Source organism: Micropterus dolomieu, linkage group LG15 (genome assembly GCF_021292245.1).
Source record: "Micropterus dolomieu isolate WLL.071019.BEF.003 ecotype Adirondacks linkage group LG15, ASM2129224v1, whole genome shotgun sequence".
NCBI lineage: Eukaryota > Metazoa > Chordata > Actinopteri > Centrarchiformes > Centrarchidae > Micropterus > Micropterus dolomieu.
In genome coordinates, this window is record NC_060164.1 from 15,882,072 (window position 1) to 15,901,323 (window position 19,252).

Genomic DNA, 19,252 nt, shown 5'->3' on the forward strand with positions numbered 1-19,252 from the left:
ACATGTTTCAGAGCTCAGAGCGTATTATCTGCTTGGCTGGTTGGTTGAGCCACAGCTGAGGTATAGAGGAGAAGGGGATGAGATTTCAAACCTAATAGGCGCTGGATGTCATCTCAGGGCATGGGAATTAATGAAGGCAAATATTATCGACTGCACATCACACCACTAATATCCTTGATTTGTTCATTGTATTTGTCAGTATTATCTCGCCATAGTCTAATGGCTAAAGGCATACCCCAACAGAAGCTGACCAAGGAGGCAACCATACAATAACAAAAAAGCTATCCCTTCAAGAATTGTATAAAAAGTCCAAATATGCTGTTAGTGCTGTAGCTTGAGCTGTTCCTGAGCCAAAATGTCACAGTGGGTTAGTGATGGTAGTAAGGACAGATGCCCATGGCTGTGTTATCGCTTCTCTTCCAAGGTTATCTTAATATCGTCCTTTCACATCACTGCTACATAAAACAAAACAACAGGCGATCGAACATATTCTACAGTAGGTGTACTCTGAAACAAAATCTTCACTGTAAGACATATGTTTCTTTACCATGAGGGTATAATGCAAATGAGGAAAAATATAACAAAGCTTGTTATTTTAACCAGCAACATGAATGGATCAAAGGGCACAAAACACACAGTTGGCTAGCCCTGAGACATTGCATCTCAGGGTCACAGTGTGCAAACAAAGAATCCCACTGCCAGACATGTGAACATATTCCTATCACTTTATCCACTATCATGCCCTCTTCCCCCATCTCTGTTATGCAACTGTCCAAATCCTTAGCTCAGAACTGCTGCTGCAGAAGATGCCTAAAATGGTGTGGAGCGGTTTGGCCAGCGCCGCCAAAGGTCATGTGTTAACACTTGCTAATGGTGTCAAATAGTGAGACATATTTTAGCTTTCTTTCAATGGTCTCCAGGCCGTCAACACTCCAAAGACTGGAAATGTTCTATTTATTTGCAGTGAAATTATTTATATTAAAGTTTCTTGAGGAAAAAATGCTGTACTCCTTTTGCTGACCTCCATTTTTTAACAAAGCACAATTTGTTACAGCAGTATATAACACTCAGCTCATATGCTCACAAACACCACATACTGCATACATAATCAAAGAAATACATCTTTGTGAACAGATATGATATTGTTTGATGGCTACCAATTCTGAAGGTTTAGATTTGAATGTTTGTCCTGAGGGAGGGGGATGAAGCAAACTGACTTTTAAATCACAACAATCTGGGATAAATTCTTGTGTTTGACCAAAATGACTCAGTCAATCCAATAATCTTGCGCTACTGCGACATAACATGCCAGAAACTATCTACGAATCAAATTATGATGGTGAAATAACTTGTCGGCTCACATTATCATGACAGAGAAACCTGCTCTGACTGTTTAAAGGGACTTAATCAGCAAATCAAAGTGACAGATTAAAAGGTTGTTTTGGACTCCCTAGCATTTCAGTGACCTCGCTCTTTTCATTCTGGTTGAGGTGGAACATTGATGCCAGTACAAACCACAAAAGACCTGCTACTTTCTGTAACTGAGGCTCCCCTTTATAGTTTATACAAAATGCATGCCAGTTGAACAAAATAGCTCTGACACTCATATCCAGTTGACCTTATGGACTTTAAGGCAGGGCAGGACAATCTGACCCACACAATTTGCGACACTGTGTCTGTGTTTGGTTCAGCTCCGATGCTGTTCATTCAGTTGGATGGTGAATGTGAAGCAAATAAAAGCTCAGATCCATAGGACTGGTATCCCAACGTATGGAATAATGGCACAGCTCACAGCCGATGCAATGAATAATCTAAATGGCACTTAATGTGAGCTATGCTGATACTCTGACAATAGTTTGTGTTCAGACATCACAGCTTAGTGTCTCCCAATTGTATATTGATGCCGAGGCAGTTGACAATAAATCAGTGGATTCACCAGTGAGTGAGAAAACAGTTTAGACAATGGCCCAATGGAGCTTACCGTAATTGACAGATGAGTTCGGCTCTTTCCACCACAATAGCTTTGGAGCATTGAGGGTACCTGGGAATGAGAGTGAGTGAATGTGTGTGTGTGTTTGTGTGTGTGTGATAGAGACTGTATGATTGTTTCAGGTCCCACAATACTCCAGAGAAACAGTGTTTGCATGCCTACTTTGAATAACTGTGCTGCATACTTTACACTAAATTCGACGTGTTTATGCACTGGTGAACACGCCGCCTTTTAGTCATTTAGTAACATCTGCATTGTCACCTTAAAAATATTACTTCTGGCTCAGTACTATGTATTGTCAAACTTTTCAGGTATCCTAATTTTAACAATGCTACAATACTTAAAATACTGCAGCAATTCGTTTCTTAAAATAAATTAGCAGTTGAATATGAAAATATGAAAATTATTAGTTGTTTACAATTGCATTCATTTTTATAATCTGGATCCTATTTTTGTAGTTTTGGCCATCATTCCTATGGACAATAGTAAAATTATATTCACCGAGTTAATTGATGGTATCTGGGATTGTGGCAACTTTGCTAAAGGAGATAGATGGGGAAAGACATGAGCAGCCAAACTACTAAACAGTTTTTAAAAACCGCAAGGTAAGCCAAACTTTTTGGGAGGAGAAAATGGGAGCAACCAGAAAAATTATGAGCTAAACTACTGTAAACATCCATAGTTTCCAGACCGACTTCCTGGGTCAGCGTTGACCTACCGCACTTCTCTGTACCTGCAGAGAATTCCTGTTCAATGTCGTATTATTACATTATATAACATTATAATAATTTCCGGCATGCTCACACACCACATTTGCAAGTACTTTTATAAATTTTGCTGGTGGCCGCTTTTCTTACTGCATATTAGTGAATCCAAGGCATGTATACCTTCGTTAAGATCATACCTGACAGAAGGGTTTAGTGATGTAGCACAGCTGTTAAGCCATGCAGAATGTGTTGTCATCGAGCATGATAAACTGGCTACCGAGTGAATTGGAATCTAATTTGTTGGATCCATTAACCAGACTAGCTTTAAGGCCTGTTTTCTTGAATGATTACTGCGTGAGATCAGTTACCCCAGAATTACGATCTACAGTCTACTCAAAACATAATTTATTAAAAACACCCTCATTAAGATATATGATCCTACATAAACCAACAAGACAAATATATTTAGCAAGTGATCTATCAATTTTTTTTAATTTGCTGTATCATACAAATCTAAAATATGAGCCATTGTGTATCTCTGTGTAAACATCCCTAGTAATATACAATAATTACAAAGCTACAAGGACTTATTGAGGTCTGATCCTGTCCCCTTTAGCATGACAAGTTGTCCAGCATCTGCCAGCATGCTAGTAGCTATTCATCAGAATGAAGGGTAGCGAGCCCCCTCACACAGACAGACTCCGCCTGCTCACCGAGCCATTTGTTTTAAGGGGTACTGACACAGAAGAAAACTGGTGGACCCAACATCCATCCTGCTGTAAAAATATCCAAAACCATCTGGCAGCTAACCCCCATCCTAAATTACTATGATATACTCCCACCTTTGGAAACCATGAAGGCTACAGAAGCCTGCTCCAACTTCTGACTGAAAGTATAGCTGGAAAGCACAGGCCGCATCTCAGTTGTCCTGAACCGCAGCTACAAATCATGGTGGAAAATGAATAATAGTGTAGATGCATTAGCAATCCCAGAATTTCATAGCTGATTCTAGCAGCAAGACCTATCCATTTTGGGTGATTTATGTTCTGCAACCTTCCTGAGAATGACCAGTGCAACTGGGAAGTAGACCAAGGTCCTGAACACCGGTGGTATGTTTTTTTTCCAAGAGGGCTAGGTCTGCTTGGCAAAAACTCATGTCCTTGCCGGTCTGACACGTTCGGAATAGCAGCCAACATTCTGCTTCAAACTTCTGTCTGTTTGTGCCTGAGCAAGTTTTAGAGGGGGAGTCCATTAGGGTTTGTATCAAATAAATAAAGGTTTGTCTGCAATGGTCATGGACGGCATAGATTTAGAAGGCTACATATTTTCTTGCTGCTGAGAAAATGGTTCAAATTTGTAATCATCATATTTCAATGGTAATGGATGGAGTAGTTCAAAAGTATGATCATGTGTTTTCAGGCTCAGTGTTTAAAATGCTTAATGTTCATTATAAAGTAAAATAGGTGTTCTAATAAAACTGAACTATCAGATTCATTTGTACATTGACTTTAGATTCAGAACATTTAGATAGAAAATGTCAACTATGATTTGTGAACTCTTTGTGGCATCATAATGAAACCGCTTAGATCACTTCAGTCAAAACAATTCCAGCATACTTTAAAGTTGCCTTATTAAGGCAGGATATCACAGTGAGAAAATATTTAGGTTTATAGCACTGGTAAGAAGAACTAACAAATATCTTGGAAAAGCTCAGAAGCTGCCAGTCACCATCTTTTCACTTTAAGTTTTTGTGTATACATCCAACATCAGTTTAAGAACTCAAGGCACTCAGGAGACTCTCTCCGCTACATCAAACAGCAAGTTAAAAACAATAGTGTCACTGACATTTCCCCAAACTGAGCACAAACAGAATTATTCACACACTGTGAGAGGAGTGCCATCCGATAACGGAGACATAATGACACTTGGTGGAAGGCAGCTTTCTCAAAGCAGTTTAGAGCTGGCACGTCAGAGTTCGGCAGTTAAGCCTGTCATGGAAGTTGAGGAGGTTATCCTGGCATTTTAATCTAGCAGGCTTCTGAAGGAGAAAACGTAGAGGTGATTTCCAGGGCCAGTAATAACAAGGACAGGCCTGCCTCCAAAAAAGAGCTCTCATCACTTTGGATGTGGACAGTGCAATATTATGTGAAGTCGTAGTGAAGGATTGCAGGCCCAGTTTGCCTTGTCCCCTCTCCCCTCATCCATCTCCATAGGCCGGCTTTAATGGATATTCATGTTGCTGAGCCAATCTACTCCTGGGAGAAATAATATCACATCATCTGACTCACATAAAGGAAATGGAGCCTGTCCTCATACACGGGGAGCATATACTACTATGATGTGCTTTGATATGCAGCAGGAGCTCCCCCCACCCCTCTCCCAAAGAAGAGATTGATGTGACTGAATGTTCAGATTCTTGTTCATTCAATACAAGTCTGGGTTAGAAAAATGTACAACGGAACAGGTATAGCAATTAATGTCCATTTTGTGTCTCTTTGAGTAGATCATACACACCACAAATGGAAGTGCCTGCTCGTGCACACACACACACACACACACACACTAAAACAATATTATATGTACATACTTAGACATTAAGGGACAAAAACACTTAAGATCTGAAAGTGTAGAAAACTAATGACCCACTTTAAAATGTTTTTTAAAAAAAATCATTTTACCACATCTCATTTTCTCTATTTTTCATTTCTTTCTTTGTTTTTCTCATTTTCTCTAACTTACTTTTCCAAAAAAGGTGAAACAACTGAGCAGGGATCAGTGTGTATAATACATAAAGCAAGCAATGCTTTCTTAAAAATAATTCTTTACTTAAGTGAAAGTACACAAGTATAATCAGCAAAATGCAGACCTACTTAAAGTATCAAAAGAATTCAGACTGGCACCATACAGTGCTATACTAATCATATATTTTAATGGCATATAATTCTCAAATTTTGGGGTATTTAGATGTAGAACAAGGCTGATTATTTAAATGTAAAATGTTTATCTGAAAAGTAACTAGTAACTACAGCTGTTAAACAAATGCAACGGAGTAGAAGTATAAAGTAACGTACTTTGTCACTTTCCACCACTGCAGTTTATTGCTTTTAAATATTGGCAAGATATCTAAGTAGTGCCTGTGGCGGCGAGTTTGTATGTTCATACAAACAAATGAGACCATCTTTTGTGGTTTTAATTTTTGTGGCTCTATGTGGAGGAAAAGCTTGCACCGGGTCATTAGAAACTAATCTTAAGACACTTCATCAGCTCACAAACTGGCAAATACTGCAAAGAAATAAAGCCTTCATGCAGTGACGAGCGCTTGGGAAACAGTTTTAAGAACTCAGCACCCGGGAATAAGGCCATGTCTTTACTTTGTCAATTCACCTTGTGGAGTAATGTGCATGGGCTCACTCAACACAAGCTCATGTTGTATAGCTGGCAGTGAGATCTGTGTATATCATTCTCTGTGACAATAGATCATCATCTGTCCTTTCTGGATGTTGAACGCACGCATTGTTTTTAGTTTATCATAAAAAGTGAACAGAAAGCAGCTCTGGAAATGGTACTCAGGGCCAGTGTGGAAGAAAAGCTTACACTTTGTTCTTTCCATGTGCCCAGTTTTAGTTGTGTGCGGGCCAGCGCAAGTCTTTGTGTTTAAGAGTGATGTTTATCAGGGGACCGATCCTGCTGGTATAATCATTACGAGGCTGAGTGAAATGTCTTCCAGGGCACGTACACGTGTCTAATGGGAAACGTCAAAGGTGCTCTGTCTTTTCTCACCCTGTTCCAGACAGGACATTTCCATACTCATGGAACATGCCAAGGCAGTCCAAACCAGGATGGGAAGATTATCAGTAGAAAGATGAGAGCTTTCATTCTAACTACAGAGTGACATCAAACAGAAAAGCACAGAATAACTCAAGATAAGCACGGGAAACCACTCGGGAGTAAAGAAACAGATGTCTGAGGTAATGTATCAATTAATTTACCAAACAAATCCGTAACCAGTAGCACATGTGTTGACTTGAAACAACAGGACTTTATGAAAAGTTAATATTCACAACAGCATCTGATCCATGCAGTTATAAATAATATAATCAGCTCTGGTTATTATACAAGAAACAGTGAACAGACATTGGGGAACTGTATATCTGTTTTGACACATTCACATTTTTTAAAGCCGTCAAACTCACTTTTTGTTTCACTAAGTCTGTTGCGCAAAAAAACCAAAAACATTAAGTCATCAGTCATACCAGCAACCTTTCCCTTCATTATGACAAGAGCTAAGTTTCAACACTAGCAGTTTAGTCATCCATTAGTCATGTATCCCATCCAGATGTCTGGTGGAGGAAAGGAGGGGAGGAGGAGATAGCAGCAGGTGTAGATCTCTCTGAGCCCAGCTGAGCTCTAAAAGGCAGTGCTTAGCACCCACAGCTCCGTCATCTGGCCTCTCCCCTGTCTCCGCCAGCCTTTCGACAGCCCATTCCTCATCATTTACCCCTTTTTGGCAAAGCCCAGAGCCCTTCTAATGGGCCGCTCTGAATGCTTCCAGATGTTTGTTTATTTGTTGTGCAGCAACTATAAAACAGTTTACTCTTTAGTTTGGATCTCTTCCCGTTGCTCCATTTTTTGGGGGGCGCTGAGGGAGCTAGGGGGAGTGTAGCAGGAGTTACAGCGCAGATCACCCCGACATGTAATGAAAGTGAACCGCCAAACAACTGTGAGACACCCCATGGGTGTCGTCAGGAAGGAGGGTTTTTTTGTGCTTTGAAGGCTGCTTTCCTCCAGGGACTTTAATAACAGTTGTGCACCATTTAAGACACATACATACAAAGTAGCTGGAAGCAGGCCCAGAACAACAATATTAAAAGGGCCCAGGGCACATACTGTAAGGCGTATTTCAGGCATTTTTCCTTGTCTGTTTACTCTGCTTGTACAAAGATATCCCTTTCATTTACTGCTGTCAACACTGAGGGATGGCCTACTCAAATTTAATCTGATACCTGTAAAAAAAAAAAAAAAAAAAGGAAAAAAAAGCAGTTACTAATGCCTGGTATATTTATTGAAATATACAGCGGAAATGAAAGGTATTTCATTAAAATCTCCTCTGTGCACATGGATATATCAATCAAGTCTGAAGCATCGTTTTTACATATTTCTGTTCTGAACCACAGTTATAATTAGATCTATGAAATAAACTTGTGAATCTCACTTCAAAATGTGTCACCCTAAGAAAATGACAAGCTGCTAATAAATAACCCAGCACATTGTTTTGCGTGTTGAAATGATAAATCATGGTACAGGAACGGAACATAGCATTGGCTGTGGCTTAATAGTATGGTATAGGCCAGTCTTCATGAAGACACACAGTACTTTAGGCTGGGACTCCATTTTGGACTGTTGGATTTAGAGTTGAGTTGACAGTCGGACCAGCACTGGGAGTTAGAGCCAAGGTGACAGTAGTGGAGGATCCTCAGGCCCCTCTGCCAGACTATATACTCCACTCCACTCCACTGGAGCCCCCCCCCCCATCCTCCTTCACTTTGTCTTTTGTCTAGCTCTCTCTCATTTTTAAGTCTTGTCTCGTCCTTCACCATTTAATGTTGGTCCTCTTACAGTATTTCCTTCTTTGCTTTAACTTCCCCTCTTTTTCTGTCTATCTATCTATCTATCTGTCAGATCTGGTGGAGGAAATCCTGATTTAGATTTTACTACTGCAGTAGTACATCTTTCGCTTTCCACCCTCCTCTGCCTCCTGCTCTTCTCCTCGCTGCCATGTTTTGCTCTGTCTCCCCCAGGTTGACTCCTCCACTAAACCAAGACAGGAGCTTATCTTGGAGTTCTGTCCTTGGTTTCCACCCCTTTCTCCCTGGGCAGTGACCTGCCAGCACTGGCCTCCTCTGGGAGCTCCTAGCTTCTGTAATTACCTCTGGCACCCAGGCTCTGGGGCTTTCACACAGGTGACATGGTGGATGGGGGTGGGTGCAGAGGGTTTGAAAGGAGGAAAGGGAGGTTCTTTCTGTACAGCCGACAGGGCGATGTCAGAAGTGCTGCTAATCTGCCTGCTACTGCAGGAGTCAGGATAAAACTATGCAGCCTCCTTTGTACCCCCACTGAAAAAGGCCACTTCATAGTTCCATGCTGTATAATGTGTACTTAGAAACAAAATTCATGGTTTGATTCTACATATCGTGAAATGTCATAATACAATATATTTTCAATACAACAAAGTGCTTTTTATCTCATGTACTGAGTGTGGTTCATCAGAATTATAGCACAAACAAAGCAGTCATTTACAGGACAACAGAAACAAAGAGCTGTGATGAGAAAACAGGATATACAGTATAATTTTGAACAAAACCTGTAGTAAATTGTTTAATTTACCATCTGTATTGAAACGAGTGTTGCGCTGAACTACACAAAATCATGTAGCATATTGTTTCACCACTGTTGTTTATATCCTGAATTTAACTCAGTAAACGCTCCGTTGTTTGGAATTACTGTCTGAAAAATTGTTTTTGTCTGTAGCACCGCTTTGTTCTCTTTGAAACAGGAGTTTCTGTGACCAACATATAAAGACAACTCAAGTATGTTTAAGAAGTATAAATAAAAGCAAAAAACATTACAAAGAGCTGGGGTAGAGGCTGGAGGCAGGGACATGAAGAGGAGGTGAAGGGCGAAGATGAGAGCTGTGTTATCTAAGACTGCAGCGCTGCATCATAAAAATAACAAATGGAGACTGTCACTGCTGCTCAGATCTTAGACGGAGGGGAAAATATTTAATGTGTCAGATCCCCTCACCTTTAAATGGACTGTTCTTAGCCAGGTCTGATTTTGACAAAGCACGGCCTCTTCCTGTCCTTATATCCGGTGAAAGCTGCCACCGCCCAGGCTTTCATGACATAGATCTGTCCTTGGCAACATAAATGGGTGGCGTGGGTTGGGGGGTTATTTTAGGAAAGACCTCGAGAACAGTGTGGCTTATTAAGAAAAGTTTGACTCCAGGTAAACTTGATTCTGGTTTAACCACTCTAAACAGCCAACTAAGGCAGGCAAACTGACGCCTGGCTGTAAAGTGCACATTCAGGATATTAAAACCAACTTGAGATGTCAAACAATTCACAATGGAGATAACACTACTGTACCTAATATTTTTTGTTTTGCAAGAAAGTATGTAAAATGTGAAATTTGGTGACCTGTTTCGTGCCTTTAACACTATGGTAAATAGTTACAACGTTACTTTTACAAAGTGGTGACATCTATGGTGTAACATCTTTATTAGATTCTTAAGATTAGATTCTTAAGATAGTCAAAAAAACAGATGTTGGTAGTTTAAGGACAACATTTGACTAAATGCTATACATGGACATTTGGTGTGTAGCAAATTTATATTATTATTATTATTTTGGTTTGCGTTATTGATTATTGTCCTTTTAAATGCACTACAATAGCAGCTGATGAGAATAAACTTTTCGTTTCTTCTGCGTATGTAAATACCCAAGTGAAATAACAATAAAGTTTATCTATCTATCAATCAATCAAATTGATTTAAAAAAATGCTCACTTATGGGTATTGTATAATAATAAAAAATACTATGTAGCATAATGAAACAGATTGTCAGGATATTTTTTTTTTTTACTAAAGCTGAGGTACAAATGTAGAAGGTGGCTTACACACTTAATTTAGAACATTATATCTTTTTTCATGGATGAAATGCATTCTTACTGAGTGGAGTGTTTGATGTTAAGAAGTTGCTACACAATTACATCAACTGACTACACTGGGTCAATATGAGGCCTAATCAATGTCTAGTAGCAACAGATCAAGGATGCCTCGTCTTGTATATGGGTTGTGTGCTCCCACGCATACATTCAAATCAGAGTTAACCTAGATTACTCAGATTTATTCCCACTATCAACACATCACACAGATCAGATGAAATCAATAAGAATGGATATCAGAACTTCAACTCAGTCTCAAGGTCAATATATTCCCACTCTATGTAGCTGTTAGGGTCATGACTGACATTTACATAATCCATAGGTTTTGATTGAATGTGTGATAATATATTGTGTTGCTTCTTGTTTATTTTGAAGAATAATTGCACAGATGTATGTACAAACCAACTGACTGAAAAGGTTGTGAAGCCCAAAGGTCTTCGTCTTACCTTTGTGGTTCTTGGCATCTCTGGATCCTCGGGGTAGAGGAGTGTAGGGCAGTGGTTGACTCTCAGATCCAGCCTCATTAGTTAGCTAGGAGAAAGGAAACATACAAATAGAATGAATATCTAGAAGAAAAAAGGTTCAACAACTTTAAAAATGTCAAGTATTAGTGTAACTGTATGCGAGTGTCATAAATTCTTTGGTATTGCTACAGGAAATGTTGGAAACACTGCTCCTGTTTTATGACATAATGAGGCAGGTCATGTTTTATTATTTCTCACGTGTTGTGTAGCTACAGTCCTGGCTTTGATGATCTGGTCTACGACCTGGTTAGGGAGGAGAGGTCTTAACCTTCACTCAGCCATGACCTCCTGCAGTGGACAACTAAAGGGTAAACGTCACTCACTCTGGACAGCCAAGTGTAGCAAGCTTATGTGATGGTAGTCTGACAAATGGCATGAAATGACCTCTCTATGTCTAATTTTCATTTTAAATGCAAATCTCTGTTTAACAGGCTATGTTATTTAATGTCATAGAATTGAAATGGGAGTTAAATGCATGTATAAATTCCTGGCTGCGCAGCCAGAATGAGCTATTGATTGTATGCACAGCCAGAGGATCAGGCGAAACAAGTGTGACAAATGCTGCTTAAAGACAAAGAGAAAACAGAGGCCTGATTCTCTGAGCATGTTCCCAAACAGGTCAAGAGTTTCTTGTGTTGTTTCTTTTGTGCACTTTCAAGGTCCAAAACATCCTCTTCCTTCCCATAGCCTTTTAGCTAGCAGAGCAGGCAGTTTATCATGACACAGCGATATCTGATGCCTTTGCAGAAATACTTTCCTTTCCTGCAGGAAGGAATTCACTGGGCCTTTAATCATTGCAAGCGACTCAACTGACAAATACATATTAGAGATGGTTTGGAGCAGCATTTTCCCACTTTTATTGTTGTTCCTCTACATGCCCATGCATAACCTTGAGAAATGGAATGGTCTGCACTGTTAAATGGAACCATATTCTTCATCGGCAAATAGAGCACTGTGAATTTAAAACAATCACATAATGTGCTTTCAGATAGCATCTCTGAAAGGAATTAAGGTCTGGCCAGCATGTGTCTCATATTACACCAAAGAGAAAAATGGCATAATGTGCCTATTTTGAGACCTTACTACATATATGCTGGTGTACCATGCTTTTGAAGGAAACAGCTTGGAATAAAAATATTGTTTTGACAGCAGACCTGCTGCTCTCAGCCTCTGGAGTGGCTGAAACCTGTAAAGAAATATCACAGATCACTCCCTGCTTGTACACTGTATGGAATGTGTAATAAAAGAAGTAAAACAACCTAAAATAAGAACATACTGTACTCAGTAAAAACTGACACATCCCTTTCGAGGAAAAACAATCAGGTATTCATACTTCATATTTTCTTAACTGCAGCACCAGCAAAATGGACACTGGAATGGGCCAATGAGAGATCCTGAACCAAAATGATCACCACCACCCTATCTAGAGAAGTCTCTTCATTGCCATGATTTTGCATTTTGCCATTTGGTTTCGAGGATATAATTGATATTGGCTGTCATAATGAACACCAAAAGAGTCTGTCTATGACAATTACAATGAGCTAACAGAGCAACTCAGGCATTAACACAGGAATTGTGAGCCCTCTCTATTTGATCTACCTCCATGCTCTTCTGAGCCACTGAGTTGTGCCCTGCTTGCTTCATTTCCTGGCCTGCTTGAAAGATCACAGGCCTGGGCCTCTTCTGGCCTGCTTGGCCCCATAGAGCCCCTCCTAATCCTGCTGCTTGCCCACAATTAATCTTCCTAGTTGCCACATTATTAACAGCACCACCCACGACTATGTTAGGGGGGTGTTGGAGGTGAAGAAGGAGAGGGATGACTGTTGGGGTTAGCTAAATGCTGGATAGAGTCTTGAGCTGCCTCCATACCGTAGTTTTGGTCCTATGGGACGTCAGTCACCTTGCTTTCAGTATCACCACCCACCCAGTCCCTGTGCTATGCATGACACCACCACTTCACCTCCTCAGTATCATGCCTGCTGATCAAACACCTGACCCATTCAGCATCTGTGGTTGTCACTTCACGTCTTGTCCAGCACAACCATTTTATCCCACCCACAGAACATCAATCAGCTAGCTATCCCATGTCCTGATCCTCCCTTTTCTCCTCTCAGACCTTCCTTCGTACCTCACCACACTCTTTCACTTTAGTCAATGGCCTGTCCAAAGGATGAGAAAGCAGCAATGCTTATGATGAGAAAGCATGTGGAACAAATGAAGGAGAAATTTCACTCTGGTAAATGCTTTATAAAGGCTGACGGACTGATGGCTTAGATTATTTGAATGCCTGTTTTATTTATTTATTTTTTTTACAAATGGGCTATACAGACGAGCTATTAAACTATTTTTTTTAAAACATTACAACCGTTACTATATACATGGGAAGTTGTTGACACTAAATAGTTGTAATTCAGGTGATACGCAACTGAAATTTTATTTCAAAATAAAACCCAGGGATAAATCAATGACTGACATTGAGCTCTTGTTTTTAAACTACTAGATAATACATTGCTGGGGATGTTGAACAGAAACATGACACTGTATGATTACTCCTAGAAGCTTGATAGGAGCGCCAACAATAAAGTGACACAAGTTCTTCCTTTCCTGCATTTATTGCAGAATTATATGTGCTGAACACAGTGCTTATTCATACAAACGACTAACGTACAAAAATAAAAGCTAGTGATCGTCTCGTTTTCACACATCATATCCCTTTCATGTTTTCAGAACAAGCGCTTCATCCATGCTTCTACCACCTTTTCTGTATTGCTTTCTTTCTCTCCCTGTCTCCCTCTCTTCTTTTCTCTAGTTGTACCTACACTGAACAGAGGGAGGTGCTGCTGTGTTGTCTATTTAAGACGCTCCCGGACCCCCTTTTCTTCTCTCCCTCTCTCTCAGTGTCTCTGCTGTCCAGATTAGTCTGCTCATCAAGCTGAGCATTGTTTTAATTTGCTGGGCCCGGGGCATATGCTGAGTGTTCACATCATTATTGTCTCTATGCAATGTGAGTTATCACCACAGCTTATGATAATGCGGCACAAATTTACAGGCTGGGGAGCACCATGGATTCTGTGATAATAAAGGGTGGACAGAGGGGAGTGGAAAAAGGGAGAGAGAAATGAAGTGTGTGTGTGTGTGCGTGTGTGTATGTGTGTGTGAGTGAGTGAGAGAGAGACAGAGAGAGAGAGAGAGTGAAATGGGTGGTGGCACAGAAAAGAAGCTCTGTTGGATGTCATTATGAAAGATGATTCCCATACTGGATAATACATCACACCAGTGCTGTCTGTCTTCTCCTTTTCTGTGTTGTTATGCGAATAAATGCTGATAAACCCAGAGGCAATAGTGATTATTACTTCCAACGTATCACCATGAGAGAGGGGAGCAGGAAGAGAGAGAGAGACACAGGAGAGGGATGGAAAGACAAGAAAAGCAAAACACAAGAAGAGCCACATAGAGCACATAACCACAGTGGGGTTCCTGAAAATATGAGATACAGAAAGTGAGTCGAATGTTGATAAATATCTAGGTGTTTTTCAGATGTGACTGCAACAAAGTTTACAAAGTTTTGCAAGCTTGGCTATCGATATCAAATCTTGATGGCCGTTATATTACGGTACATTACTTGACTGGAATGTGATTAAGATGTTGGGTGTCAGTGTTATGTACAAAAGTACATAAGGTAACTATTTTTGCACCATGTAATACAACACTGCATTCAACTGGCTCTGAGGTCTCACCCTGAACAGCTCATCCTGACACAGGTGGTTCTTGCCTAGCCTCACCTCACCTCCCTCCTTAATACTGACCAGCAATACAATCTAATTACAGCCGCGCTACAGAGGGAGACCAGTGTAAACACCAGCCCTTTTTATCTCCTTATACATCTGGACAAGTAGACAAAGTGCTAAAAGGAAATAAATGTGGCCTGACAGCCACATCAAAGAGTTCAGCCAGAGGCTTACTGCTACTTAGGGCACAGGAATGTTGTTGCTAAGCATCAGCCCGCAACCTATCAGGGTGCAAAGAGGGCCCTGTCCTGCCTTGGAGAGGGAAAGGGGGAAAAGAGAGAAACGAAGAAGAGAGAGGGAGGGAGGGTGACGGGAGGGGGGCTGACATTGAGGGGTGGCTAGGGACTCAAGGAGATTTTTGTAGCTTAAAGCAATTGTTGGAAGAAACAAGCCTTCTGTTTTGTTTTCTCTTGACACCATTTCTGCTTTTTGTGCTTGCAAAAGACATGTATAAAAATGTCTTTTGATATGTTTTCTCTTTGGGTCTATATCAAAATATTTCTTTTGTGTCTGTGCATGGAACTTTTTTCACGTCTTGTCTCTGTAAACTGGTGCTGCTTTCTGATCATGTTAGAGATCAGAGGAGACAGAACTTGTGAACTTATTTGAGTCAACATTTAATGCTGGCATGACACGTTTATTTCTTCACTCGATAGAATTTTTTATGATTCATGTCTCATACTTGAAGTTAGGGGTTATGAACAATACAGCACTTTTAGAAATAAACAATGAAAAATGAGTAAGTAGCACCAGCTTGCAGCGTCTTACAGCATGTAGTGGCAAAGATGAAATGAGAAATGATCTAATTCACTACCAGAGACTGAATCCACCCCTAACATCTGCACACACAGAACAGGAAAAAACTTGTTTTGGTTGAGGTAAAAACGTTTAAATGCATATTTTACCAGCAACAATCACAACTGGCATGGTGAAAGGTAGAACTATAGTTTATTAATTCAATTGTTGTGTTTTTTATATCTGACCATAATGAATGTGGTTTAGAGAAAAGATTATGATGTGTTTTAAATTGCTGTTGTGTGCATGAACAGTATTAATTCTGTTTTCTTAGGTAATGGCAGGGGGAAGAACATTTGATGTAATGGTGCTTGCACTTGTGGGTAGAACAGCAGTCTTTTGCTCAGCAGGAAGACAGCTGAGCGTGTGTTTAATGATTTACCAGTTCTACTCCAATGAACTTGCTCTGAGTAAATGTATCATATGATCACTGATCACAAGAGCAACTGTTCAGATGTTTCGCTCGGGGCACGAGGCCCACGGAGTGCACCAGCAACAGTGAACATCATCGTTTTGTGTACAGCTAAGCGTCAGACAGGCAAAGGTTGAGCGCTGCTGGACGTTAATCATCCGTAGAGATGACTCATAAATGGTAATACAGCTGTAATTTGTTTTTAGGTTGAAATTTAAAGTCATTTGACCTTTTCTTGGAGTGTCTTGTAGGTGATTTAAAGTGTAGGTGAAACAGGTATGCAGTACAATTAGCTTGAGGCTATTTCTTATTTTGGTTTAGTATGACCTTTCCACTGGTGTGGATTCTAAAGTTACACAGACGAAAATAAAATCACTAAATGTTGTATACATTAGTTCAAACAATGGTTCAATGTCTTATTCAAACTTTTACACAAAACATTACTGATTGTTTCATATATTTTCACAAGTACAAACAATTTCTTTTATCTCTAAAACAGGAGGATAAAAAAAGGGAAATGTGAGTGTTCTGATCTACCTGTGACAAAAATCATTTTTGTCAGAGTTTTGCCTTATTTAACTGGTGTGAAAGGAAATAGTTTCATCTTTCCTACATACGATAAACTACACACACACACACACACACACACACACACAAAACCACAGCAAGTAAGGAGTGTGACATATCATGAGGCTTTCTGTTCTGATTAGGGGCTGTAGCTAATGTCAGAGCTGTTTTCTAGAGTGTAGGATGTTTAATAATTGAAGACTCTAGGAGCGGGCCTGTCACACCGGCTTGTCTAGAATGTTTCCTATGCAATTAGACACCGAGAGACATTTGAAGAGGACCCACAAAAAGAGCCACAAAAAGTGACATGTGAACTTAAAGGAAATTAGCTCTTCACACGAGTGAAATGTGAAGGTTACTTAGCAATGCTTAACTCAGTCTGCGGCTGTGTGAAGTGTGTGTTTGACTCAGCCTCGCTACGAAGGTATGAAGACTGCGATTTTCTTTACTTTGAGCCGTCTTCAGTCAGTAAGATCACAGAGGGAATGAAAACTAATTTTGACTCAAGGCATACGGGAAGAAAAAAGAAACCTGAGATATGTCGAAATAATGAGATCTCTTGATGTTTTCTGGGAAGATATGGGATGATGCAGACAGATGCATCTTCACCCAAGGACACAGGCATACACACGCACATACACACACACACACACACACACACAGAACATTTAACCACAATTTCAAAAACACACAAATATGCATGTGTGTATGCACTCAAAAAGCTCACACACACCCTCTCACAATATTTGAGTGCATGAAACACTAATGCACATGTACTTACATGCCCACTTACATTCATGCACAAACACAAACTGATCAGTTGATTGGTGCAGATGCAGACGTGCATGATGTAAATACAGCACAACCACAGTTATCTAAATGTAAAAACACTGACCTCAACTCAATGCAAAATGTTCAGCGGTATGAAATATATAAAAAATATTTTTTTACACCTAATATTTTTAAGCATGTAAAGATGATATTGGAGCACATACTCGTGATTTTAAATAACAAACCTTTGAACTGGTAACAGCAAATATTTCAAGACAAATAAACAACACTATAAACAGACATAATGATAATTAAGCTATTGGTAAAATTGGATTCCTCTTTATTTCCATTTGGAAATATCACACGACAACCTGTAAACACAGATGATTAATATGCTCCCGCTCCATCTCTCCTCGCCTCCAATCCCTGACAACCTTTCGCTAGAAATTTCCCCCATCCACATCGCAATGATAACACTGTCATCTTCCACACCTATCATAAGTCACAGGCAAACGACCCAGATCCTCCGTCGCGAGACAGAACCCTCTGCGGGCCTGTAAGCTGTATCATTACACCATGTCATCTTTATGGCACAGAGCAAAGCCCAGCTCTCTAATTACACTCTGCCTACTCCATTTACCCAGACAGGGACAGAGCAGCAGGAAAACAATGCATTAAAAATGGAGCGCTTCCCCCTGCTCTGTGGATGCCCGTGTTGTTCTGCCGGTGGCCGTCGTTGTCCCCTGGTTGTTGTTGTTGTTGTGTCTCTAAGCTGTGGAGGAGAGATAGCCCACGCCACTGTGCCTCCCACTCCTCCCTTCCTCGGCTTCTCCACCTCCGCTCTTCTTCAACCCTTCCCTGAGAAGGACTTATGAAGGTGAGTGGCTATGTGACAGGCCAGAAATAAAAGAGACAAACCAGGGATAAAAAATTAAATAAAAAGTAGCTGTCTTAAACAGTAATTGCGCTCCTTTGCTGAGCATGCTTTCAGATATATAAACCTGATTTACTGTCGGCATTGCTGCCACAAATCAGAGGGCCCTCTGAGAAACACTCGTGCTATGAAATTGTTTAATCTCATCAAGTTCTGCTTTCACAGCAGGCCATAAATCACATAGTCTTTGTTATCATAGACCTCCATGAGCGCCTCTGAGGCAGGCAATGGATCGTGGGTATATATAATCTTGACTGCGCAAACAGCAGGGTCTGAGCAGCCTGAAATACTTTCATATTAGCCGAGGTGCAGCTGGCGGAACACAAGCGCCCTGATGGATATCTCATTTCCTGCGCTCTGCATCTATTTTGAGCAAATTATTACTGCATAAATTTCTTGTCAACAGAAACGGCCAATTAATTAAGTTAAAAATGCACTCGTGATCACATCAACACACCAAACAGGAGAGCTGAGGCAATTTTCCACTAAGTGAATTTACCGCAGGGGTCACTGTAATGAATGATTTTAAACTTTGTCATAAAGTCGCAGACGGGCCAATATCTACACAGAAGCTGTGGTGCAGGCTAACCCGCGCCTTATTTGCATAAAGTATATTTATGTGAAAATGCCAGAGGACAACAGCCGGGGTGAAGAAAAAAAGTTTACAACTACAAAACAAAATGTCCGCCAACCTCTGCCTCTCTAGCATTTCATCAAAGACATGCAAGGAGTATTGGATAGAGATCACAGAAGCACCTTTGCCATTTAAGATACAAAATACACACATTTAACAGAGCTCACAATCTGAATGAATTATTCATATGTATGAGGGGTTAGGGTATTTGCGAGGGTGGTGGTAGGGGGTGGTTGTTTATTCAGCTTGGGCCGTTTATCAGACAGAGAGGATCCCACGGCGGGATGAGCTCGGAGATTTATCTGTGTTTGGGCTCCAAAGCAGATAAATCAAGGGGTGTAATCATGCTCTGAGTGGCCCAGCTGTGACCCCGTAGTGAACTAATGACACAGGGATATCTAAGCCCCT

General features: G+C 40.5%; 1 protein-coding gene across 3 annotated transcripts in view; it reads right to left on the reverse strand.

Moving 5' to 3' along the window:
- Window positions 1–19,252, reverse strand: part of lrmda (leucine rich melanocyte differentiation associated) — a 230,090-nt gene that overhangs the window by 27,118 nt on the left and 183,720 nt on the right. For all 3 annotated transcript variants that reach the window (XR_006828286.1, XR_006828287.1, XM_046070142.1), the window contains one exon: window positions 10,866–10,950. Coding sequence is in view for 1 of the 3 variants with exons in the window: in XM_046070142.1 (XP_045926098.1) it covers window positions 10,866–10,950 (85 nt within the window). In the remaining 2 variants the exon portion in view is untranslated. The remainder of the gene's footprint in view (window positions 1–10,865; window positions 10,951–19,252) is intronic.